This window comes from Amblyomma maculatum, chromosome 1, assembly GCF_055883805.1.
Source record: "Amblyomma maculatum isolate TAMU_Amacu chromosome 1, ASM5588380v1, whole genome shotgun sequence".
In the NCBI taxonomy this organism is placed as follows: Eukaryota; Metazoa; Arthropoda; class Arachnida; order Ixodida; family Ixodidae; genus Amblyomma; species Amblyomma maculatum.
The window spans coordinates 405,078,279-405,103,896 of record NC_139344.1 but is presented as its reverse complement, the minus strand read 5'-3'; the positions used below and the strand labels follow the sequence as shown (position 1 = coordinate 405,103,896).

The 25,618-nt window shown below is 45.9% G+C and overlaps 1 protein-coding gene and 1 long non-coding RNA gene across 3 annotated transcripts; one reads left to right on the top strand and one right to left on the bottom strand.

The window, feature by feature from the left end:
- Nucleotides 1-3,156: 3,156 nt before the first annotated feature.
- Nucleotides 3,157-7,873, top strand: LOC146208737 (uncharacterized). Of its 2 annotated transcripts, none has more exons than XR_014705417.1 (2): nucleotides 3,157-3,270; nucleotides 7,299-7,873. It is a non-coding gene; the product is annotated as an uncharacterized LOC146208737 (long non-coding RNA). The 2 variants fall into 2 exon arrangements; XR_014705418.1 differs by having other exon boundaries at nucleotides 3,163-3,363.
- A 5,646-nt stretch (nucleotides 7,874-13,519) lies between these two features.
- LOC146208736 (uncharacterized) lies at nucleotides 13,520-20,848 on the bottom strand. The gene is made up of 2 exons (XM_084595976.1): nucleotides 20,787-20,848; nucleotides 13,520-14,536 (listed from the first exon to the last, which is right to left on the bottom strand). Exons 1-2 carry the CDS (start codon nucleotides 20,846-20,848, stop codon nucleotides 13,708-13,710), a joined length of 891 nt encoding a protein of 296 aa, XP_084452102.1. The 3' UTR covers nucleotides 13,520-13,707.
- Nucleotides 20,849-25,618: the final 4,770 nt, after the last annotated feature.

Here is a 25,618-nt window from a genome sequence, read left to right as displayed (position 1 = left end):
ACGCGACGAGGAAGTCGTGCATCACCCTACCGTCAGTACGTAAAGTAAAAGGTAGATGAGGTGAAACGGTAGATTAAATCATATTATTCCAGCCGGCACTACCAAAATTCGTTGAGCCTAAGTGCAATTTGTGGAGACATGTCTGCGCTCAGTATTTTTAGAGCAGTCCAGAATGGATGTTTAAATGATGCGCCAAACGCTTCGATGTTGATTTTTATTTTACTTCGGGACTTATTTATTAGGTAGCGCCACCAGTACTAACGCACAAAATTTGCTTGTTTGAAGATTTCGCGAATATCAGACTGATTCTAATTTAATAAGGCAGATATATCATATAAACTGGCAGTAAAGGTTCCAGACGATTACTATCTGGTTGATAAATGTCAGTGAAAGTAAGTGAGTGGTTTAGCATAAATAATTTTTTTGGTTTGCAAATAGGTCCAGTAGCTTTTTATAATGAGGAGTATTTGCTGTACTGATATTTTTTATCAGTATTAATGCACATCCTGTTTGCTTCATACGAAAATGATGTGACTTCATTGCATTTGCGCAGAATATTCTTCGGGTGACGCCTTGGTGATGCTACATTCACACGTCACGTGAAAAGCGGAGGCTCCGCCCCTAGACCGATTTGGTGTGAATGATAGAGAACTCTATGGTTGCTATGGCCTCCGAGATCACCTCATTGAAATTATGAGGGGGGGGGGGGGGGGGGAGTATCTCGGAGGCTAGACCCCTAGCGGCGCAGACTGGTCGGCTCGTTGCCGTTGCACGGCCGGTCTCGAGGGAGAGAGCGCTTCTATTCTCTTATGGCCTCTCCAGTGGGGTCTGTTTCTACCGCCCGCCGCGCCTCGGTGGGGTCGCCACCGCCCCACTGCTGCTCCTCCGCTACAGCCGTTCACGCGCAAGGGAAACGCGCGCTCGCTTTTAGCTTCGCCTGCGTCAGTTGCAACCGGCAGGTCCTGACATTTCACCCCTTATGGTTTATACAAAATTCGTAATCAACATCGAATATTTATCGTATACGAGGAATAAAATACAGTCAACAATCCGCTCAAGCGCGCGCTCCTTCGTCAGTGCGGCCTTGCACGATCGCATGAAGCTTCGGGAACACTTCAACATTTTTTACCCCTAAGTTTTGTACAAAACTAAATTTACCAGGCTATGCAATGTGCCTTTGAATGTTTTAAGCAGGTGTAGCGCGACCTGACGTGAGTGCATGGTGAACTGTTGGGTGGAGATTCTGTCAACCGCTACCGTTTTCGTTTAGATCACAAGAGGCACGGGCAAAAATTCATGGCGCGTCTCAGATTCAGAGTAAAGAACAAAAATTTACTCATATAGTAAAAATTTCACTTGTCTAGTGGAGTGGGCTGTTCTAGCTTCGTTCAAAACATATCAGTCAGTTGAAAGACCGAAGATGTATATGTAGTCTCGCGACTACTTTTAATCAAGGAAATGGGCATAAACAGTTAAGCAGAATCGAAAAGAGCGGCAAACAATAAAAAGATTGTCCTTCAAAGTTACACATTGCACTATATGTTCATCAATTCATCAAAATGCGACCTGCGTTTAGAAAATTCAGTATCAAAATCTTCCTGCACGGCTTGTGCACATAAAAGCAGTTGGCCTCTCGGTCTTCTCTGTCACTTCCCTGGTATAATTAATCGAGAAGAAAAATTCTGAGAAATGTTTCAAACTTATCAAAGAAGCGGACCTAATAAGCTGTTGTCAATTCCTTTCGGGCAACTCAGTGTTGAATTCTGAAATGCTGACTGAATCAGGATCTTAAGTACTTCGAGAACATTTGTATGTATAATAGGCTCGGCAGCTTTTTCTAAAAAAAAAAAAAAAGCGTGTCCATTAGGGCAACAAGCTCTTGTTTCGGATAATGCAGTTAACTAGAATATTGTCCTCGTAGAAGAGCGTACTACATGGGGCTGCTTCTTTCGCTAGTTTCAAGAAGAACAGAGCAAGCGTCACACCCGAAGTTGATTAACTAAACGATATATCCAGCGGCGTAAGGTAAACCGGAATATGTGACAGTGGGAAATGGGATGGTAGGAGATGCCATCACTTCCTTCAGTGCCTTGATTTTGCTCTCAGATGAAACGTCCGTCTTGACAATGTAGTCATGTGCTGCTAGCTATTACGGCCCTCGCATCTAGCATATGATCATTCCCTTCCGCACGTTACACTTACTTTCCCGAAAAGAGCCTCAATGGGTCGCTATATAAGGCTTGAAAGGAGTCTTAAGTGAGAGTGTCCTACTTTAACGCTTTATAAGTTTCTTGCGTACTTTCGATATAACAGGTGAACTCATTTGTAAGTCATTGCATCGAGTATCACCTTCATCATTTATTGGCCTCTTTTTACCACTTCGAGCACAAGTGGTGTCATGAATATCAAACCATATTTTAGTGTTTTCATAACAAGCTTAATATCATGTAAAAATTTCATTAAAACAATGTTTATTTGCAAAATTAAAATAATGTTTATAATATCACACATTGGCTAATATATGAATTGTAATAACATTTAAAACTCAACCCTACAACGTTTACTTTGACTGTTATACTAATACTTTATATCATGCAAGCATTTTGCAATTTACATTACATTTTTATGAAATTATTTTCTTCTTCGGTGTTACATGATTGGTTTCGCATCTAGCGCTAATAAAGACAGTTTTGCTGTTGCAGACGAGTTGCTGTCATGTTAGCCTTGAAAAAGCTTCGATGAGATCACTTCTCATTCACTTTTTTTTTTTTTTTTTTTGTTCCTATTCCTGTACAGGCTTGGGAAAAATTCGGACTAAAATGGACAAAAGTAGCTACCATGTCGCAATGTATGCCATGCTCGTCAACGTAGTACGTGTGTAGTACGTTGACGACATGCCGCTGCATCATCTACGTTCTGTGTTCTTTAATTTTGGGGCTGCACTAACCACGAAACTCGCGAGCGACAGCCCGAAACCAGGCAAAAGCCACCCGCCGCCGCTGAAGCAGACGCGGAGCGAACAGCGAGCAGATCGCGCCCCTTGAGGCGGCGGAGAGCGTGACTCAAGGAGAAAAATTCCCATTGTTCACGCGGTGATTGAGAAGGCCGTAAGAAAGAGCGCGCGCTCTCTCCCTCGAGACGCTCGAGACCGGCCGTGGCCGTTGGTGGAGGCTGCTGAGTGGTTGAGCCGGCCGTTGGCGCGCTGCCCGACCTCATGGCGTGTTCGTGTTCGTGTGGACATGGTATTCTTGTGGTGGCCTTGTTCTCCTGGTGAGCTGTCATATATTCGTCACTTGATGTGCTGCGCTGAAAATCGAGCTGAACCGCTTCAAAACGCAGTAAAAGACGTGCGAGCCGGACGAGGTAATGTAGTGCGTACGTCTACTTGCAACGACCAGTTGCAGCATGGAGCGAGGGATCCCGTTTTGGAAAGATCACGTTTTATTTCATCCTGAGTGACTTCTCAGCAGACGGAGTTGCGTAAAAACAAAAGGAAAAGTGAGGCCAGTGGCGCACCCTTAGTAAGAACTTTCCTGCCCGGTTTGAGTGAAGCAATTGATCTCGCGGCTTTGTTGCTGCGACCTCGGGCCGGGGGGTTACATCTAGGCTCTTTTGCACTGGTTGCAAAGACAGCAGCATTCGCTTGACCTTTTCGGGAGCAGTTATGTTTACGAAAAAAAGCACTGTCGCTAAGCTGTGCCACTGGCAACGAAGCGTCTTTGTTTCAAGTAAACATTCGGCAGAAGCGACGTACACCATCCCGCTTTCTCCATTCTGGGCGTTTTGTCTCGGCATGTCGCTTTATGTACATTTTTTTTTATATATATTCGTTCCCATAGTCACTTTTTAGTGGAAAACTTTAAAAAAAAAAAAAAAGAAAGCTGCCTTAGCTTGTGTGTTGAACACTCGCTGATTAGTGGAGCTTCGAATCTTCTCCGAACGTCAGCTTCATTGTTATCTGGCCTACTAGGACCAGTACAACGCATCGTTAACCAGTCGAACCTTCTTATAATCTGAACGGAAATAGGGAGTTATGGAATCGCGTTGAAAAACTAAGCAGACCTTTGTTAGGGAATTCAGTGATATATCTGGGGCCGTCTTTTTCGGAGTTTTTTTAGAAGTACAAATTGCGCAAAATAATGAGGTACGGGAAAAAAATGCCAGTGGTAAACACAATATGCCTTATGACAAATTTGCGAAAAAAGTACATCAAAACATCCAAGAGAGATGAAGAGCAGAGTGAGAGGAAATGCAGGAATAATGGAGTGAGAAAGAGATAATGAAGTTCATATGCTGGAAACGACCTGAAAGGAGAGCTTTCTGTCCATTTCTTCTCCACCCCCAATATTTTTCCATGTTTTTTTTTTACGTGCATACCAAAGTGTTTTGTTAAAAAGCAGGCCTTTTGATGCAAGGGGACGGTAGCAGTGAAGTTGTATGGTGCAGGAAAAAAAGAGAAAACACAGCATGAAACAGGCAGACATTAGCAGCACAAGGCACCTTCCACAAGGACAAAGTGCACCTCATTGACTATGTTCTGGAAAGCACAGATGACAGATGAGGTGGTTTAATGCACAGAAGTGTTTGTGTAAATTGAAAGGGAAAGTACCTGACATACAGGTTAGAGCCCGCTGTATATTCCACCTTTTTGGTTTGCAAGCCATTTTCAGTGAAATAATGATTTGGTCTCTTGGTGCTTTGTTGCTGTGTCCTCAGGCCTAGGAGTTACATTTAGGTTGCTTTGATCCAATTCCACAGATGTCAGCATTCACCGTGTAGCCACCTGAAAGGATGGCTTGCTGTTTATTTCCCCTCTATCCTCTGATCTCATATTGTTAATTTTTTGTTCGTCAACATCAGGGCCATTAGCATTGCGACATGCGGGAAGAAAAACTGTTCGAATAACAAGATTTGTTTTCAGTAAGGCATCAAGCATGGAGCTTTCAAAAAAGTCTCGTTGCACAGAAATAAATCTGAGTGCTACTCTATTGCAGACTGTCACAATGGGAGTATCACGCCAAGACACAAGTGAGGACAGCGTATTACAAAATGACATTGGCTTATTGTTGCAGCGTGTCTACCAAATGGCCGTTGTCAGGAAAGTTAGAGAATCGGGAAGGGAAACATTTGGAGAACACCATTGTCAGTCAGGAAAATCGACATTGTCCCACAGCTTGCCTCGCACAGCTCTGATAAAAGGGTTGGTTGAAACGCATCATCATATTTAGCACCTCTCTCCTCATTCATAATTGCATGCATTGCGAATTGAAGCAGGCTGCATGCTTCCTGCTTTTACATGCTTTGAGGTAACTGATGACTAAAGAAAAAGGCTTAATTTGCTGAAAGTTTCATTGTGGCAGAGATTCTTTCCATTTGGGCATATTGCTTTGCTTTCATGGATGATTAGTGTGTGCGACATCTCTCTGGTGGTGCTTTTCAAAGAACCAAACATTGATCAAGACGTGCCAGGAGAACATGGTGGAAAGGAAAAGACTTGCCTCATATTGTACTTTAATGAAAACTTGACACTGAAAACCACACAAAGCAAAGGGAATTGCTATTTTTTGGCTAAAAGCTGCCATTATTGGTGAAGTCTACTACCTGACCGCATCTTGAGAAAATATCTAAGATTTCATTGAGTGCACAGTGTTCCTTTTTCTTTCAGGAGTGCTCATCATGTATTTTGTGGTTTACACTCTCTTCAAGTACTGTGTGATGCTGATACACATTAAAGAACAAGTGGTTGAAATTCGGAGCCGCCATGTAGCTTTTGGGCATTTACCATTTTTCATTTCTTTTCACTATCTTAACCATGCCTACTAAAATAAGCAGCTTGGGCACGCTTGGGCAGATGAACCTAATGCCGTCCACCATGGCTCTGGTTGTGAGCTCCTTTTGTATGTACCTGAAGTCCCAATTTGACCTACTTTGTTTGCTGATTAGCGTAAGGGTAACTCCGGTGGTTTTTTTCATCATTTTTGGTTATTGAGTGCATTACATATCTCTTTGTCCTCACTCTGACACAACAAACCATATTTTGAAATTATAAGTTAAACTGTTTTTGAAAGGAATGAACAGCAAATAGAAACCGAAACTGGTTCTGTGGCCATAAACAATGTTCCATTTGACGAATCGGCGACACCACTCACAGTAGTGGAAAAACAGTCACATATGTGTTTGGTGGCGGATGGAAGGCATGGCGAAGTGCATTAAATGCTTGAGATAGCCTAATACAGGCCTCAAAATTTGTTGATCATGCGAAGCACAGGCATAACATGGATATAATGCTTTTGACATCAAGCAGTGTTGCCCGCAGAAATCATCTGAGCTGAAGCCATGAAAACTGCATGTTTTAAAATTGAGTATAGCGCATGAATGAATTATCGCACTGTGCCAAAATATGGTAGAATGCATCACAACAGAGAGAAAAACCTACAGTAAAATTTTTACTAGAACATGCGAATGTTGAAAAACCTCCGAAGTTGCCCTTTAACGACAGCTTAAAATCTGGCAGCCTTGATGGCATAGGTTGTTATGCAGCTCCCACACTCCCTATTAAACCACCTTCTACATGGTGTTTACGGTAACGAAGGACGTTTCATGTCTGCTGCAGTGGAGGGAATTGGTGCTAGTGAACACTCTCAAAGATCCGTTATACCCAAGACTGTATAAAATTGAGCAGCCGTCACAGTAGCTCAGTTGGAATAGTGCTGGGTGTGAAGTTCGGAGTTTGATGGTTCGGGCCACCCTGGCAGCATGTGGTTGTTTCTTCTTCTACATTCTAACCAATCATCTCCGTGATTGCATTATTATTTCACATTAATAAATAACAAAAATCCTTTCAGCTCTCCTTTGTGCCAGTGGCTTCTAGCTTCTTTCATATGGACGGCCTGATTAGTGACAGGACCAAGGAAGATGGACATAGGACCTTTATAGATTATGGGTTTGGGTTGCAACATTAGGTGGCATAGTGATGCTTCTGGAGGCATTTGTTTAGGACTGTTCTTATTGGGCTTGTGTTTACCTGCCGACATTTTTGTGAAATCTGGTGCATTATTCATTCTTTCATCTTTCATGTTATTTTGTGTGCATACTTTAAATTGTCAAGCTGTCATTAATAAATTGGGATTGTAAGTGTCACACTATATATACAGAATGGACTGCAGTTTCTTCAGAGGGTTGTTTACTTGTGCTGTGTCTTTAGGATTGCCCTTCGCATTTTGCTTCCATGTTACCTTGTGTTGGAACATTCTTAGTATTGTTTTTTAAGGAGTGATTGGCATTTTCCCTCATCGCAGGTTAGTGCCCCAGGCACCAAGGAGCATTTTGTGATGCAGGGCCGTCGGCTTTGCTCGTTCGTGTTTTCTCCACTTCGGGTGCCTATCTCTGGGAGTGTGTCGGACTGTACTTCAGCTGTTTCTTCTTGGGTGAAGGCTTCAAGTAATCATGAATACCAACATGAAGTCTTCCTTGGCATTAACTGCTCACCCCAGCCAGCAAGTGAAACCATTGTGAGATGTCTCAGGTAAGCAGTGCTGCAGAATGTTCCAAAACGGATGCACAGGTAAGGGGCCTCACGGAGTGCTTTATTTATCTGAATGCATGCACTTGTCAGCAGGTAATTCAAGGTCTCACCTATACATGTGAGAGGACTGACACTTGTAAGGAGCTCTGAGAAAGCTTCAGGGCTCATGCTGTGGTCGTTGGCTGCTCTGGCGACACTGCAAAGTGCATAGTTCTTTGCCTACGAAACCCAGGTGTCTTGTTTGCTCAGAAAACGGGGCACAGGAAGAGAGATGTTTGGGAGAGCATTGGGCTTTGGCACCTGAAAGGCACCGCGAGTGGTATGGGTCTGTTTGACCTTGTTCAGTGAGTGTTACCGACAGTTACCGACAAGTTACCGACATTCTAGTAGAAATTAAGAAGAAGAAATGGACATGGGCAGGACATATGGTGCGAAGAGAGGATAACCGATTGTCGCTGAGGGTAACAAACTGGATTCCAAGTGAAGGAAAGCGTAGCAGGGGACGGCAGAAAGTTAGGTGCGCGGATGAGATTAAGAAGTTCGCAGGGGTCAAGTGGATGCAGCTAGCACAGAACCGGGTTAAGTGGAGAAATATGGGAGAGGCCTTCGCCCTGCAGTGGGTATAATCAGGCTGATGATGATGATGATGAATGAGTGTTCATTTGGACTTGAGACAGCAAGAGAAGGGCTGTAAAGGATTTCATTGCAAGCTTGAATGAAGCTGCATTCGATTCATTGCCGGTTAACAGCACCAGTACTGAAAAAGCTGGTGCCGAAGCCACTGTGGTGCGGGGCCAGCACATCAGCAGGGCCACATCTCATTGATGTGACAGTTTTAAACCGTGCCATATTTACATTCAAGTTTCGTTGACAACGTAGGTGAATTCATCAGTGCATCAATGAAAATACTAAGGATCTTCGATAATGACAGAAATGGTGCGGAATTAGCGAGCGCCTTTGTCTGCGAGGTCCGTGCTGTGAACCCTGACACGGCGTGTCCAGTGGGTCGACGATACGAACTTTGCATCTGCAAGTTGGCCGAAAAGTGCAACTAGCTCTTGTTTCTGCTGCTTCATTGCAACTGTGCAGCATATCCAATTGTTCATTGTGTTGTTGACATATTCGTAATGCTTGGCAGAGCCTACGTGCTACTTTTCAGCATTCAGCATGTTCACTGAAGTGATGCGTCTTTGAGAGTGTGGTAGCTTTAACTTCAGTGCATGCCAAAATCATAAAAATATGCACAGTTATGGACATGTTTATTTACACCACTTTAACAAATAATAGCAAAAGCTGGAACCTCAAAAGTGCTAACACATCTTTTTACCCTGTTTGCACAATTCTAATGCGCCGATTCTACCGCACAGAAGAAATAATGCAGTGAATAAGCGTCTGAAAATTGCTTTAAACATTTAATGGAACAAAATCTGCACACACAAACACAACCATGAGACGTGGACTTCATAGGCTACTTTCCATCAGAGTAAGAAGACAGCTCTTTCTCGATTTTTGCCGACCACAAAAGGTCATCTTGTGCACGCATGACCATTGCTAATAGGAGGGTCTTCCACGCGCCGTGAATCCATCTCGCAATGTCCTTGAGGTCACATGAGGGCTTGCTCACAGGGCCAGGCGCTGTATGTCGCGGGCACGGCACCCATGCACTCAAGCGCAAAAGATATCCTGCAGTAAAGCTTTTATGTACAGGTCCAGATCATTTTCTCTACCAGATCTGGGCATCCACTGTTCCTGAGACGGGGGGAGTGAGTTAAAATTACTGCTAGGTTTTTCGAAAAAATATTGCTGCAGTTTAGAGTTCGCGAAAAATTGTCCAGATCCTTCGGTAATTTTTATTCATCATATCGTCCCATATTTGGGTAGAATTTCAATCCACGGGATGGGATGGTTTTTTCCTTTGGTGTAGGTATTGCGTTTGAGAGGTTAATAATGTTCCTCTGAAAGTGTGGTCTTTCCTGTGTTTTGGTTAGGTGGGGTTAGATGGCTTTTTGAATCCTTTGCTTTATGATTAGTTTGATTTATACAAGTACTCCGTTGTGGTGTTGTGCCATGCTCTAGGTTTATATGAAAGAGGACATTTTGTACACATCTTAGTCCAAATTTCTGTAGTTCACCTGGACTGGAAGACCTGATGCTCGTTGGTCTCAGTTGTTGAGAGTTTCATGTTGTGACGAGCCCGCCTCTCCTCCCGATTCAGCGATGCCATGTTTCCTTGCAGTGATTTATGGTTATTTTCTAAAGGTTCAGGAATGCATTGTGAAGTTCCTGGCTCGAAGCAGGCACTCCACGTTGGGTAATAAATGCTGGGGAGCATAAACTTGGAGTCGAAATGGTTGAACAGGTGTTTTGTTTGGGAGTCGCCAACTACTACCCATGTTGGCGGGTGAAGAGGATATTTTCAGGATACAATTTTCGAAGCGTTGCCAGCAGCCATTGAAGATATGTAGAACACAGAGATAAAAGTACTACTTGGTTGCTAGAAGTAATACTCTAGGGAAACGCTTCATGCTGATTGCATATTTTATTTTTACTCGACGCTTCGACCAGAAGCTGGCCTTCATCAGGAGTGAGAATGTAAATGATTTGGGTAGGTTCTAAAAGTGAAGGTTGGAAAAGAAACAGGTGGCGGAGAGGGAAAAGGGGAAATAGGTTTTAGTAGTAGGAAAGTACAATGGTATTGTGGCGGTGGTTTGGGTAAAAAGTAAAGCATAAAAAAGCAGGTGCAGGCGGGGTGTGGAATGGAAAAAAAAAGAGAATGAAAGAAATACTGCACATGATAATAGGTATGACCTCAGACAACGAACTCGTCTTTGTCTTAAATTACTATACCATCTCCATTATCGGCAGGTTTGATGACTGTGTTCGTTCACTGGCTAAGTGATACTAAGGCATTATGTTCTTTCTTCGAAATGTTAGATGGTCCAGGTTTGTATGTCTCGAAAGCAGGAAGGATGTCCCGCTGTACAGCTTTTATGTACAGGTCCAGATGATTTTCTCTACCAGATCTGGGCATCCACTGTTCCTGAGATGGGGGAAGTGAGTTAGAATTACTGCTAGGTTTTTCGAAAAAAATATTCCTGCAGTTTAGAGTTCGCAAAAAATTGTCCAGATCCTTCAGTAATTTGTATTCATCATATCGTCCCATATTTGGGCAGAATTTCAATCCATGGGATAGGATTGCTTTTTCCTCCGGAGTAAGTATTGCGTTTGAGAGGTTAATAATGTTCTTCTGAAAGTGTGGTCTGTCTGGTGTTTGGCTAGATGGGGTTAAATGGCTTCTTGAATTCTTTGTTTTGTGATTAGAATGGTTTACATACTCGATTTTGGTGTCCTGCGATGCTCCAGGTTTATACGAAAAGGGACATTAACTCTTTGGAATTTTTTATACTTCTTAGTCTAAATTTCTGTAGTTCACCTGGACTGGAAGACCTGAAGCTCATTGGCCTCGGTTGTTGAGAGTGGTTTTGACGAGCCTGCCTCTCCTCCCGATTCAGTGGTGCCAATGTCTCCTCACAGTGATGTATGGTTATTTTCAAAAGGTTCAGGGATGCATTGTGAAGTTCTTGGCTCCAAGCCAATCTTTGGGCATTTGAAAAGTTGTTCGTTGATGGGGTTAAATTTACAGAAAGGCCTTTCGGTACCATATTTGATTGGAGATAAATTTTAAGGGGAGACGCTCCTCGAAAACTTTTTTTTTTTTTTAATATTGATGTTAAGTGAATGAAAATTGCACCACTTATAAATATTGATCTCCTCTTTCCAAATATGTTTTTATTTTTAAGATGGCTTGATGGCTTCATATTCTAAATGCCATGCATAAGTGAAAAACAGTGCATGCTAGTGCAGCTGATGGGCATAGCAGTAAACATGGTAGGGCAGTACCAACTAATTTTTCTTGCTCCCAACACTCCACTGAGTGTAAATAAGCAATATAATGACATTCGCTTAGCATGAAGAATTTTGAGACAATTTTCTATGTGGTGCTTGATTTCCAGTGGGTAGTGCCAGAGAATTTAACCCTCTCGTGCATGAATTAAACTCAGTGTAAAAAAAATTATTTACGCCTAAAAATGTCACTATAAGCCACAAAGATCACAAAAATAATTTATTTCAAGTAATCAATATCATCCTTATTATATTTTTGATGTGTCCCCATACGAGGACAACATGCCGTAAGGTGGTCTAGGTAAGTGGCTTAGGTACGCAACAAAGTAGTGACAGTCTCAAAAATATAGAGCTTTCATACCAGAACACCGAAAGAGGCAACAAATCACATTGAAAGGATGACGATGGGTCTTGCATACTCTGCTTATGCGCTTGGAAAGACTCAAAGCACTCTGGACATAGAGGGACGTTGCAGCGACCGCAGAGGTACTTTGTCTTGCTACGGCAGGCAGGACTTCGACAGCGGCTGGCGTACTTCTGTATGCTCTTCTTTGAGAAATGCTGCCCGCCGTCCAAGATTTTTTCCGGTGACCCATGGTGAAGCACCCTCTTCTTTAGTGATGGTGGAGGAGGATCGTTGGATGGGCGGCCTCGTCGCTTCGAGCTCTGCGCTACTCCACCGTGGAATATGAGCTCGTTGGCAACACGACTTCAGAACTCAAGTTGGTCCATATATTGGTCTTTGCCTTTGTCCCACCTTCATACAATCCAGGCGTCCACAATTGCCGCATTTAGTAGGTGGAAGAACATTCTCAAGTAGCCCCTTTTGTTCCGCACGTAATTTCTGTACCTTGCAATCAAGGAATCCATGAGGTAGACACCTCCCATGTGTTTGTTGTATACTTCCACGGAGTATGGCCTGGTGACATCGATTACTTTCCTCTGTTTCCTGTTGAATCTTTTCGTAGTGCCTTCAGGGTCCCGTCCTGCATAGCTTTAAACAACGTGAACAGGCGAGTTATCCAGCCACCTTGTCACCGTGATGTTGTCCACTGATGTGCAAATGGATGTGCTTCCCCTTCCGAACGCTTTGAGCTCCTTCAGGATTTTAGCTTTTTATCTGCTCCTTGCAGACGGTTTGCTCGGCATGTCTCAACAAACATTATGCCATCCTCTCTCAGTTTCCTGACGAGGGCCATGGATGTGAAGAAGTTATCGGCATAAAGTTTATGATTTTTTTCTTGAAGTCCCTCAAACAGTCTGATGACATCACCCGCCATGCCATATTCGCCTGAAACTTTGGCTCGTCCACCGTGTGCCCCTTGGTAGACTTCAAAACGATAAATGTAGCCCGACACTCCTGCTCTCACCCACGCCTTGAAGCCCCAGCGCTTCGGCTTGCTTGGCAGGTACTGCTTTATGGAAGAGCGCCTTTTGAATGGTATCACCATCTCGTCTACGGATTGGTATTCTTCAGGATCGACTGCAGAGCAAAATGCTTGAGCAGACTCTACCGCAAACGCAAAGCGCAGGAAAATTCAGGCGCTTTGAGCCTAGGCCTGGCATTCTGCAGGTAAGGTTTTTGGGTGGCGCTGTAGGTGAGGCTACACCTTCAATGCATGATGTCCCCACATGAGGACACATGTTCTCTTCTCTGTATACAAGTCAAAATCGAGAAACAAATGGCAACAAATCTCGCTGACAATTTTCAAGAGTTATACTTGGCGCAGATAATTTTTATAGCCGAAAAGAGCTATCGCCTGTGAATGAATTAATTGTTGTTTGTTAGGAAGATTCAGAGACCTCAGATTCAGCGACTCCCCCTCAGAGCCTCGTTTGAAGTAGCATGGACAGCTAGTGCCATCTATGAAACATTGTTAGGAAGCTTCACATGTCCTCAACTGAGGACTCCATGCGGCAGTGACACGCTCCGAGCGACTGAAAGTATTTTATAGCCCGATAAATATGTGTCCTCATATGAGGCCCGTATGTACGAGAGGGTTAATAAATTTTCATACCAAAAAATATTGCTGATTGTATTTAAACCTAGATATTTACACTCTACGCACCCTAACGAATATGTATGCCAAATTTGGTCTTGATTGGACTACAATAAGAACATGAAATGTTGTGCACAAAAGCCATGTTTGGCCCAAAATAAGAAGTTGAGAAAACTGCAATTGAAAGTTACAAAAGATGTTTATTGCTGTTGTTGCAGCCATATATACATGAAAATTGCACACAATGCAGGCCAGGATACCTAGATCTAGTGCACAGCTTTAAAATTCACCGGCACCATATGTTGCTCCCTCAGAGGCCTTGTGAGCAGCATCCTCAAGACGTGCCTTCTTGGCTAGACAGCGACGCTGGAACCTTGCCTCTGCTGTCAGCTTCAGTGACATACTTGACATCCTTCGTTTGTCACTATTTTTCCTCAGTGCAACCAGTTCCCTTGAGGGAAGTACTCCCAGTTCCTCGAGAACTTGTTCGAAGCCCTTGTGGCCTTGATTGAACCACAGCACAGCTAGTGCAGTTGCCATCTCCACGACTGTGCGCGAGGCAAATCTTGTCTTCGGGCACAACAGCCAAATCTTACTGTTCAGTGATTTGGCTGCATTTTGGGTTTTTCCCTTCACACAGCGAGTGAGCAGCTGTTCATCCGTGAGCTTTTTGTATGTGGGCAGCATTGCCTTGGCCTGGCTGTTGGTCAGAATAGGGGTGTGTGCTGGGGCTGCCTGGCCCAACGCTTCTGCCCGCTTGAACTTGCACCAGGAGTCCTCTCCATCCGGGCAGAACTTGTGGCTCTTGGCTGCATCCGTTGAGCATGAATGGAAAAAAGATGCCCAAATGGCACAATACATCCCACGCACACTTCCTCTGTTAGCAGTGATGGCTACTTCGAAGTAGCTCTGTAGTTTCTGGATGACTACGTCTGCAAGCTTATCCCCTCGTGGCATTTTGAGCTTTTGCAGCGCAGTCCCAAGGCGCTTGGCAACGTGGTTTGTGCAGTCTTCTTTAGCGATGGGCAGACTTCCATGCACATTTGCCGCTGACACAGCTGCATAGGCCTTGCTGTCGCCGTCGCTGAGGAAGGTTGTACAGTCGAACCTCGATATATCGAACAGCGCGGTGATTGAAAAATAGTTCGATATAGTCGGAATTCGATATACAAAATCACGTAGAAAACGCGTCAAAAACTAGTACAAATCAATCAATGAACCAATCGTGGCACAGTGGCGCAATAAATACTCACTTGAAGTTTCAAACAAAGTATTTATTCCTTTGGCTTAAAGTACTGTAGCAGCGTAGCTTGCTTCAAATTGGCAACCGTGTGCTTAACCACGGCATCCTCAACGTAGTCTAAACGGTCCACAAGCGATAGTCCAGCACCTTCTATTGCGCCGCAGTAGCGGCGTACAAGGTCCAAAGCAGCTACAGCCTCAGTTGCAGTCGGGAGCGGGGCAGCGTCTTCGTTTGGCCGCTCAGCAGTAACTTCCGCCGCAATCTCTACATCTGTCAACTCCGCCACTGTTCCGGTGCTGTCATCACCGCCAACGAAGTCATCAATGCACATGCTGTGTGGCTCAGCACCGACAAAGCGCTCCAACTGGCTCCAGGTTTCTTCGAGCTGGCATTCTTCCTCTGTGCCGTCGTCCAACGCTGATTCTTCAGTTGCTTGCTCGGAAGCTTCTTCAATGCAGCTTACAAAACCCGCATGCCGAAAGCAGTGAACTACTGTCGACTGCTTGACGCTGTCCCACGAGGCTTTCAGCATTTGAATGGCACCCAAAAGGTCTATCTTTAGCTCTTGGCCCATCCGCAGCTTGAGAAGCAAAATGTCGATCAGCCGACGTTTATAAATGGATTTGAAAGCGCGAATAATGCCCTAGTCCAATGGTTGCAGCTTCGACGTCATGTTCGGCGGCGAAACTTAATTTCAATGTTGCTCAGCTGGACATCAGTGTGGTGTGCTGTGCAATTGTCAACGATGAGGCAAACCGTCCGGCCTTGACGCGCCAGCTCCGAGTCCCATGCCTTCAACCATTTTTGGAATATCTCCCGAGTCATCCACGATTTCTTGTTCCATGCGTATGTCACCGGAACACTGGGGCAGTTGCGCATGCATCTCGGGGCTTGGAACTTGCCTATGACAAGTGGCCGCAGCTTCGTGCTGCCGTCCATATTCGCAGCCAACAGAACTGTAATACGAGCCTTGCCTTGCTTGCCGCCGTGGCACTTGTCTCCGCGCGTGTCGAGCGTTTGTCGCGGAAGCATTTGCCAGAACAGGCCCGTCTCGTCAGCATTGAATATCTGATTGGGCTCATACTTGACGAGAATCTTAGGCCACTCTTCTTCAAGCCACTTCTTGATCTCGCCTTCATTGGCGTCCTCACTTTCCCCCGAGACTGTCTTCCCGAAATTGTTAAAGCGGGCCTTAAAACGTTGCAGCCAATCACTGCTGGCATTGAAGTTCTCGGCACCGAGAATGAACGCAAAGTTCTTGGCCTTCTGTTGTATCATCGGTCCCGATACAGGAATATTCCGGGCCCTTGCATCGATGAACCGTTTGTGCAGTGCCTTCTCAACGTCTTCAAAGGCAGCTTTGCGCACCCGCCGCGCACCTGAGTGCTGGTTTTGTTCCGCCTTGGCCTTTATGTCACTCTTGTTTTTCAGCAAAGTGCTCCTCGGTATGCTGAAAGCTTCGGCAACGCTTGACTTTTTTTCACCATTTTCAACGCGGCGGATCACTTCCAATTTCGCAGCAAATGTCAGGGTCGTCCGCTTCTTCGCGTTTGCAGCCATCACAACACCGACCACGCCATGACAGGCCTAGGCCACCTAGGCTGCCTAGGCCACACACGATAACGACGACTATCTATCTATCTGTTGCTGGAGGAAGGAGGGAGCAAAGCGCATTCTTTTGCAGTCCTGTTGGAGTGCACTGCTCTGCGCCCGAAAGGTCTGTGAGGGGATTATTGGGGAAATTAAAGTTTGTATGAAAGAGGAGAAAGATAAGGTGGAGAGAAGAGGACGTGGGTCTAGACCAGGGTCATTAGGCCGGTTTCCTCGATGAAGGTGAGGAGACCTTGGAGGGCGGCGAGATGGCGGGACGCGGGAAAGAGGAGATGTTGCTGCGTGGAACAAGGCAAGCCTAACTCGCTGAAGGTGCTTTGTAAGGAGGCTCTTTGCGCGGAAAAGGAAGGACAGGTGCAGAGGAGATGCTCCAATGTTTCTGGTTGACCGCATCGGGCACAAGATGGGGAGGGAATTCTGCCGTGACGGTGCTTCCTGACCGCAGGCCAGCAGGCTCCCACCCGGAGGTGAAGAAGGATTGACCTGTCCTCCCTACTCAGTTTGTTGGGAAGAGGTCTGGGAGGTCTTCCAGAGGCAACTCGGGAGTCCGGATGGAGAGAGAGAATGTTGTTGAATAGGATGTGACGAGAGGCGTCGAATTTGGTGAGGGAGGTGGTGAAGGGGGTATTGAAGTGAGCTGCCTTAGCTGCGGAGTCAGCAGCTTCATTGCCCTCGATTTCGGAATGAGATGGGATCCAGTGGAAGTGGATGTCGTGCCCCATATCAACAAGTGAGTGAAATCTAAGTACAAGGGAGGTGATGCCTTCAGTGGAGACCTTTGTGGTCTTAAGGAGGAGGAGAGCTGCCTTGGAGTCAGTGAGAATCGAGATTGGACGGGAGGGTTGAAGATCATGGATAAGGTCCGCGGCCAGGTGTAGCCCTGCGATTTCTGCGAGGGTGGAGGAGGCGGGGAATGGGAGGCGGCATTGTTTTACGATGCCGAGAGAGGGAATGACGCATGACGCAGCAGAGGAACCGGTATCAGGGAGGACAGATCCATCAGTATAGAGAAGGTGATTTCCCAGACGCTCAAATATGAGCTCACGAGAGCTGGATAGGATGGCACAATGAGGTGAGGCTCTTTTTGAAATGCGGTCTAGGCCATCTGAGATGTTCAGGGGAGGAATGTCGGGAGGAGGGGGAAGGAGTTGATAGGAGGGCGGGACTCCTATGATGTCTTCATACAGATGGGCTATGGATCCCATGCGGGAGGAGGGGCGAGAGCGAAGGTTGTCGACGAGCGGATGACCATCTGGGGCTTTGAGCAACCGGTCAATATGGAATAGTGCTGTCCTAAGGAAACGGAGGGAGAGGGGCCAAAGCTTGGCTTCTGCGAGGGTGGGTCCGATGGGTGAGTAGCGAGGGAGGGCAAGGAAGGAGCGTATAGCCCTGCGATGTGAGATAACAAGTTTTTGGCGAGCTGCGATGGAAAGCTTTAGGAGTGGGAGGGCATATGTAAGACGGGATATGGCTGCGGCCTCGAAGAGCCTCACCGCCCAGGCTGGGGAGCATCCGTTGCCGCGTGCCAGGAGGAGGCGAATGGTTCTCGCTATTTGTGCTGTCTGAGCCAGTCGGGACATGACCTCTGGTCTCCAAGTCAGGCGGTGATCGATTGTGAGACCGAGGTATGTAACCTGCCGTTCATGGCAGAGGGATGCCATTGAGGGTGAGGGGTATGGTGGTTCGTCTGGCGGCTGCTCTAGGGTGGTAAAGAAGAGCAACGGTTTTGGATGCCGAGGCGGTGAGGCCCATGGATGCCAAGTCCGCAATGATGGCGTTTAGGGTCAGCTGGAGTGAGGAGCGCAGGGCGGACATTCTACGTGTGGGACCGGTAACCCACAATGCAATGTCGTCCGCATAGAAGGCAAGAGAAACGGGGAATGGAAGGGATAGTGATGAGGCGTGGGATATGCCGGCCATGCATAGGTTAAAGAGGAAGGGGCTAAGGACGGACGGACGGACCCCTGATGGACGCCGGTGGGGAGAGGTCTGGGAGAGCTCAGGGATGTGCCAATACGGACTTGCAAGGTGCGGTCTTGTAGAAAGGAAGTAATGAAGAGGCGAAGCTTGCCAGTGATAGAGATATGATCAAGGACCCCGTGTATGGCTGAATGCTGGATGAGATCAAAGGCGCTCTGAACATCGAGAAGAAGTAGGAGGGCTCCTTGGCGTTTGGTGCGGGCCTCTTCGAGTGAACTGACGACGTCAGATATGGCGTCCGCTGTGGCGCGGTGTCTGTGGAAACCGGATTGCGTAGGCTTGAAAAATTTAAGTATGGAAGTGATCCACTCCAGGCGCTTGAGTGCAATGAATTCCATCGCCTTGCACGCAGCTGAGGTGAGGGAGATGGGCCGGTATGAGGAGAGAGCAGTTGCAGATTTCTTTGGCTTTAGTATGGGAACAATGAGTGCGTTTTTCCATGACTCTGGTAGGATTCCTGAGCGCCATATGCGGTTGAAGGACTCGAGGCGTTCTTTCTCCAGCGCGTCAAGGTTCCGGAGCATTTGGGAGGTAATACCGTCCTCCCCTGGAGCGCCTCTGCGGCGGTTGTGGGTGAGGGCCAGATTGAGCTCGTGAAGGCAGATTTCTTCATTGCAGAGAGCAATGATACGATCTGCGAGTGGAGGGAACGATGGAAGGAGTGGAGCTTGAGGGGAGGAGGCTGTGAGCGAAGAGAGTTGAGGGGGATTAGTGGGAGCAAAGCGGTCTGCAAAGAGTTCCGCCAGTGCTGCGTTGTCTATTTGAAGGGTGATGGCTACGGCGAGGACGGGACGGAGAAGGCGGATAGGATGAATAAGTGCATCAAGCAAGCGCCAGACGCGCGATGAACTTCTGGAGCTCTCCAGGCTGCTGCATAAATTGCCCCAGCTCTCTGAGCGACGGTGGCTGGCGTGCCGGCGGCACTGCGCATCGCAACGGTTATATTCAGTCTTGTGCTCAGGACGCGACGTGCGTATGACGCGGCGCTCGGCCCGTCGCCGTTTGGCGCGTAGGTTGAGCATCATCAAATCAGGTACGGGAGCTGTGATTCTGGTGGTGCATAATTTAGAGGATCTCTCCGCGCAGGAGACGACAACTTTGAGGATGTCCTGATCAGCGGGTATGCTCTTTATGGCGGTTCGGTAATTATTCCAGTTTGTGATCTTGTAAGATCTTGTTGGCTGTTTTTGGCCGCATTCTGGGGTGAGAAAAATGGGGAGGTGATCGGAGCCCCAGGTGTCCGGGGAGGTCGCCCAGCTGTAGGAGCACCTCTCAGATGCTAGGGAGAGGTCAATGCATGTGGGGATGGTATTGGGGCGTAGGAAAGTTGGTGCGCCGCTGTTCAGGATCTTCAGGGCAGAGGTATGTTTGGTGTCCAGCAAATGCCGGCCTCTGCTCGTGCAGCAGCGGCTGCCCCAGTCCCTATGATGGGCATTAAAATCTCCACATATGACGGTATCTCTTCCAAGACTACCACGAAGCGAGGCTAGTGAGGAGGCATCCCAGGGTCTCCCTGGGCGAACGTAGATGCTAGCGACTGTGGTGTCCAGGCCGCCTAGACGCACCGACACTGCGCAGCACTCTAGAGGGGCTCTGGTGTGATGAGCAAGAGGAACTGCGCAGTGCGGAAGGGATTTTCTTACGTATATGGATGCCCTGGGATTGCCCTGAGGGTGAGAGAGGTTGGAACAGGGGGAGTCGGGGCAGGAGCTGACTGTGCAGTCAGTGAGGCTCGCGTATCCTATGTAGCCGGGGAGGCGTAAGGCGGACGGTTCTACATATGATTCTTGGAGGGCGATGATGTCGTAGGGGGTATGGGGAAAAATATGGGCGAGCTCCGCGTGCCTCCTACGGAGGGATCGGATGTTCCACTGGAGGATGGTGGGGCGATAAGGCTTTCTTTTCTTGTCTTTAGCAATTATGGGCTGCCTGGTTGGCTACCACTGCCTCGCAGGTGGCTCGCGCTGGGGAATTAGGTGAGAGGAGAGGGAGGAGGGCAGTAACTGCCATTAGGAGGGCGGCGGTGAGGGGATCATCTGCTTTCTTGCTGTGCGGGATCTCAGCAGGGGAGGAGGAGACAGGGGGGATGCAGGAGAAACCCCAAGACAAGGGGGTTTCTGGCACAACGACTGGCGCAGCACAAGTGGCGGCGCCGAGACGTGGTTAGTCGTTGACAAACTAAATCAGGCTAGCCACCCTAGCCCGGCCAAGCCGCCGCGTGCATACGCCGCTACGTTCAAATGGCGCCCTCGGCGCGACCGATGTATGCAGCGATCGTGCGCAGCAGTCGGGAACGCCCATCGCGCCGCCGCTATCTTCGAGGGCGTTGAGGGAAAGCTCGTCTCCTGTCAACAGAGTGCACATGGTTTGGGGTGGCGGAGTTCGATTTATCCATTTGGCAACCGACACCGTTCGAAATAAAAAATTAAAAATGCATGCGATTTTTCGTGTGGTATAGAAAGTGTTCGATATAATCAATAATTCGATATATCCGTGTTCGATATATCGAGGTTCGACTGTAAACCTTAGTGGAGTACTGTAGGACTCCGTCCTCTTCCAAATCCTTTCTGCAGCAGTCGTTTCCATGGCATGTGCTGAGCAATGTGCATTTTTTTCACACACTGGCATGTGAAAAGCTTGCCATATTTCTTCCTCTTGTTCACTTTCAAATGCCTTCCGTGTACTGCAGCTCTGGCAGTAGTTGGACAACACCTGAAAGTCAAGGTAAAGCCCTGTTTCTAGAGAAATGGCTGTGCCTATGCCATTGTGGCTCTTGTGGCCTCTTTTCAGCCAAGTTCGATCAAACATGACAGCTACATTGGCAGACCCCGCTTCTTGTGCTGTTACTTTCCAGGCCAACTCCAAGTTGTCAGCCACTGCTTTCGTCGCAGCCAGGTGCACTTTCTTTGTAATGGCATTGAACCCCTTATGGTGCATTGGTTTCGGTAGACCAAGAACGGCACAAAATCGGAAAAGTTGATTGTGTCCAACACCAATAGCGCGCGCCGCAACCACGGCCTTCACGTTCACGGCAAAACTCTCTCTCAGGCTTCCTGGCGATTGCGCTCGATCGCTGGCGCCGTCCACCGGAGCTGCCCGCCGCGACGAGTACGTTGACGATACAACGGACTTAGGACACGATAAACTGCTGCAACGCAGCTCCAAAAATGACGCGAGTCCTTTCCGCTTCTCGACCAACTCGTGCCTCACACCAGCTTTTCGTTGGTAATTTTTGCACGTCCAGGCAGAAGTTTAAATTTACTGATATATATCAACTGCTAACTTTATCAAGCTGCGAAGCGACTAAGCACATGCAGGCTGCACAACTGCGCAGAGCCCATCAGCAGCCGCCAATTATTCGTGGTACGTGGTAGCGCTGGGCGAAACCCTCCAAACCTGTCGGCGTTAATAGAAATTAAAACTTCTGCGGGAATGCGAGACAAAGAGAGGCACACAACAGCGTAAACTTCCAAAAGAGTTTATTTCTTGAAAATTTAAGACCCCCACGAAAAAAAAAGAAAAAAGGTTCAAACAAAAGTGACATCATACAGAGATTGGAGAAGATAAGGGAAGTACTCCCGCGCGTAAGAACTGTTCTGGCTTGACATGACCGACTAAACTTTTCAGTTCTTGCATTTATTTTGATAAACAATAACTTCTCTTCCAGTCTTATCTGTGCATTTAATGAAAAGTTAATCTTATCTAGATGTGCAAAACAATCTTCATAGTTATTGAACTGGAAACACACATTACTGCCTATAGCAGAGCAAAAAAAAAAAACATTATGCAATCTTTCTTATATAATTTTGTTTTATTTTTTTCATCAACATCATGACTTCCAACTAACCGTCCTTGTCACCACTTCCACACCAGAAAGATGTGTGCACAATTAAGTAAATGTCTGAATTCGAAAATTGAATGTTTATTTCATTTTTGAAATGTAAGGCTTTAATAATTTTCAACCTCTCGTAATTGTAAAATTTGGGGGGCTTGAAAAAACTTTCATAAAGTTTTGTGTCATTTCTTTCTTCGGACAGTTACACTAGACGAAATCCAGTCAAGATGGCGAAACCTAAAAGATACGCTTCGCCGAAAGTTAAAAGAGCTGAAAGACGCCACACAAAGCGGCTCCAGCGGGTCTGCAAAATCCAAATGGCCATATTTGGAAAGGATGCAGTTCATGAGAGATATTTTGCAACCACGTCAGTGAGTATTTATAAGCAAGTGAAATAGCGAGGTGGAATAGTTGCAAATTGTGATGGGGAAAAGTACAAGGTAATACTTGAATACAGGTTGTGTGATTTTGAGCCCAGCATCCCCTTGAATCACATGCTCAGCTAGTGTGTTTCATTTACTTACTGTATCCTTGTCAACAAGGCCATCATATGTGCAAGCTGAGGCATTACTTTCAAATTTATTTAGGTTTTCAGTCAGTGTTTTGGTCATGTAAACATGTCCAGAACTAAGATACTGCACACATTCACATGAAAACATAATTTACTTCCAAGAGTCATAGCAACATGCTGGCCGAGCCTCAAGTGATTTGTGAATACCAACTGCCGGGGGACGATTCCCAGATACACGCATCACCGCAAGGTGAAGACTCAAGCGAAATACTTTCACCAGGCAATGAAGCGGCTGTGAATGAGGTTTATCACATGCCAGGCGATGCATTCGTGCAAAAAAGCACTCCAAGGCACCCACAGTCTGCTCCGAAAAAAAGTAAACGAAGTGCAGAAATAGATGCTATTGATAGCCAGATTGAGGCAGTCAGAGCTGCTACTGAGGCTGAAAAGCCCATGGATGACATCAAACATTTTCTACTCTCACTATACAAAACGATGACAGAAGTGCCGAAAGAAATGCTGAGCCATTTGAAGATGGAGATGATTCATATTACTTCCACCTATGCTGGGGGCACTTACCCGAGCAGCTTGTTTTTTACAGGTGCGCAGGTGTTTGACCACACTCTGAACGAATAAAGTTTTGCTTCAGTGCATATACATTATATGTATATGTATATGTATATACAAATATGTATATGTATAAAAATATGTAAATACAATGTATATGCATAAAAAAAATGCACCTCAGCATAGTCATATCATCCAGTCTGATGATATGACTATGCTGAGGTGCATTTTATATACATATACACTGTATTTGTTCATTAACCTACAATGTATATTTTTTCTAATTTTCAACTGCAATTGCAATAAATTTATGTAAATTTATTGACATCCTATTTGTATTTACAGGAGTTTAAGTAATTGCAAAACTGCTTCGGGCTGATGTTTTGAAACTGCATTTACATAGCTATACCTAGCATGGTCTAGATTGGGCCTGGGAGTCTGTGCACATTATGGCCGCAGACCTGCAGAAGCTCGCTGCCATGGCACTGAACCTAAAGCACTAGAAAAGTATGTGCAGAACAAGTCCTTAGTTTCAGCAGCTGATCGGCTGTAGTTGTGTCCGACTGGTGGTTGGAGGAGTATCATGCCCTGTCCCTCTCTTGCAGTGCTCGGCTCGTCGTCGCAGGTGGCAGACATGTAAATGACATCGTCCCGTAAGAAGTTGTGCAGAACACAACATGCCATCAAAACATAGTCTGCGTTATGTGGCAGCAGATTTATCGTCCTGTGGAAAATTCTGAATCTAGATGCGAGGACCCCAAATGTATTTTCCACGCATCTCCTGAAAAGTAACCGCAATAAGAATTAGATGCATGCGAGGACAATAATGTTTTAACATAAAGGTGCTGACCATGCTTTCACCTTGCTCTGCTCAGCCGGTAATTAAAAATCCTTTTTTCATCACTCTGGCCTCTGCCAGAGTAAGTGCGAAGGAAATCCGGCCGAAGCTGGAAGGCCTCGTTTCCCACAAAAACATAGGGTGCTGGGGTATCGGTGCCTGGCAGGTGTGCAGGACTAGGGAGCCTAAGAAGGCCTTTCTCTAGATACTGGCCAAACCGTGACACACTTAGAGTGCCTCCATCACTCTGGCGGCCATATGCACCCATATCTATCATAACAAACTTCAAGTTGCTGCCCACTACAGCCATCAATACAGTGGAGTATGTGCACTGAAAAACAATGTAACGATACAGTAAAATCTTTACTTAATGCACCAAAACCGAGAACTTTATACCTTATAGTTGTAGTAAAGGCTGCCAGAGTGTGGTGGAGCCTGAGTTTGGACGTGCTTCCCGTCCACTGCACCAATGCAGTTCGAAAAGTTGCACCTTTCCTCGAAACCTTGGGCAACCTTTTTCTATTTTTCAGTTGTCGCAGCCTATACACAGAATGGAAACCTTTCAATGTACTACACATTCCTGTAGCAATAACAATGTATGTTTGTATGCAAGCTGAAAAGTATTGTTGGACTGATATTAGCGGTACATTATATGCCAGTTTATAAGAGAAAAGAGCAACACTCTAGGAGAATATTACTAAATAAACGTATAACGTGCTTATCTGGCCAGCTGCACACTTGACCCCCAATTATCTCTCTTTTGTCTTTTCTGCTCTTCTACTTGTGGGCAAATAAACATCTTGTTCAGTACTCTATGGAGGAATACTTTGTTACGGTAAAGTACATTAGCTGATAGAATATCTCACTGACACACAGAGAAAGCAAACAAAAAGCTAGCTTTATTTGTGCATAAAAAGATGGGTGAATAGAATAAATACATTGAGGTACAGAGGTTGCAATGTTGTCCAGAGGATTCGTCATGTTGAATGTACTATGTTGGCCACAGTTGAAATTCCAACTCGAAAATCAATAGCAACATCTTGCATAAACATGCCAGATGCCAAGTACCTAAAAAAACATAATTTCACTGTTAATTGTGATACTTTTTTCTGCACTTTAACGGTAGTGCGGCCACTCATTTGCTTTACTAGGTAAAATGAAAGAGGTTAGGATAAGAACAAAATGCATTTTTCTAGTCACCTAAATGAATAATTTAAAAAAAAAAAAAAACATCGAATCATAGCAGTGGTAATTAAACTTTGGAACGTCATTTCATACAGCATTAAGTCCCTTTAAATTATTGCGTCTGCTCTGAAAAAAAACACGTGCTATGAGAACAGTGTACCTCCCGCGACTATGGAAATGTTCATGTGTATGTTGCAGCAATAAGCTCCATGGATAGATATATAGCAATTTTGTAAGGATCCAGATACCGCCATCGACGTGAAATTTGTGTATCTTTTTTGTGCAATAATGCAGAAATAAATCCTTCAAGAAAAAACACGATACGGAGCAACCATTCCGTTATAAGACCGCAAATGGTACCTGAGCGTGATCGAAGTCTCGCTCGAGAAGGGATCGGCTCCCGTACGACATGCAATTTCG

Bases quoted from the DNA above. Each gene is read 5' to 3' on its own strand.
- LOC146208736 (XM_084595976.1), bottom strand. From the start codon at position 20,848: ATGGAAACGACTGCTGCAGAAAGGATTTGGAAGAGGACGGAGTCCTAC. The intron at 14,537-20,786 runs GTTTACAGTCGA...CGATATATCGAG, and splicing joins TCCTACAGTACTCCACTAAG to GTTCGACTGTACAACCTTCC.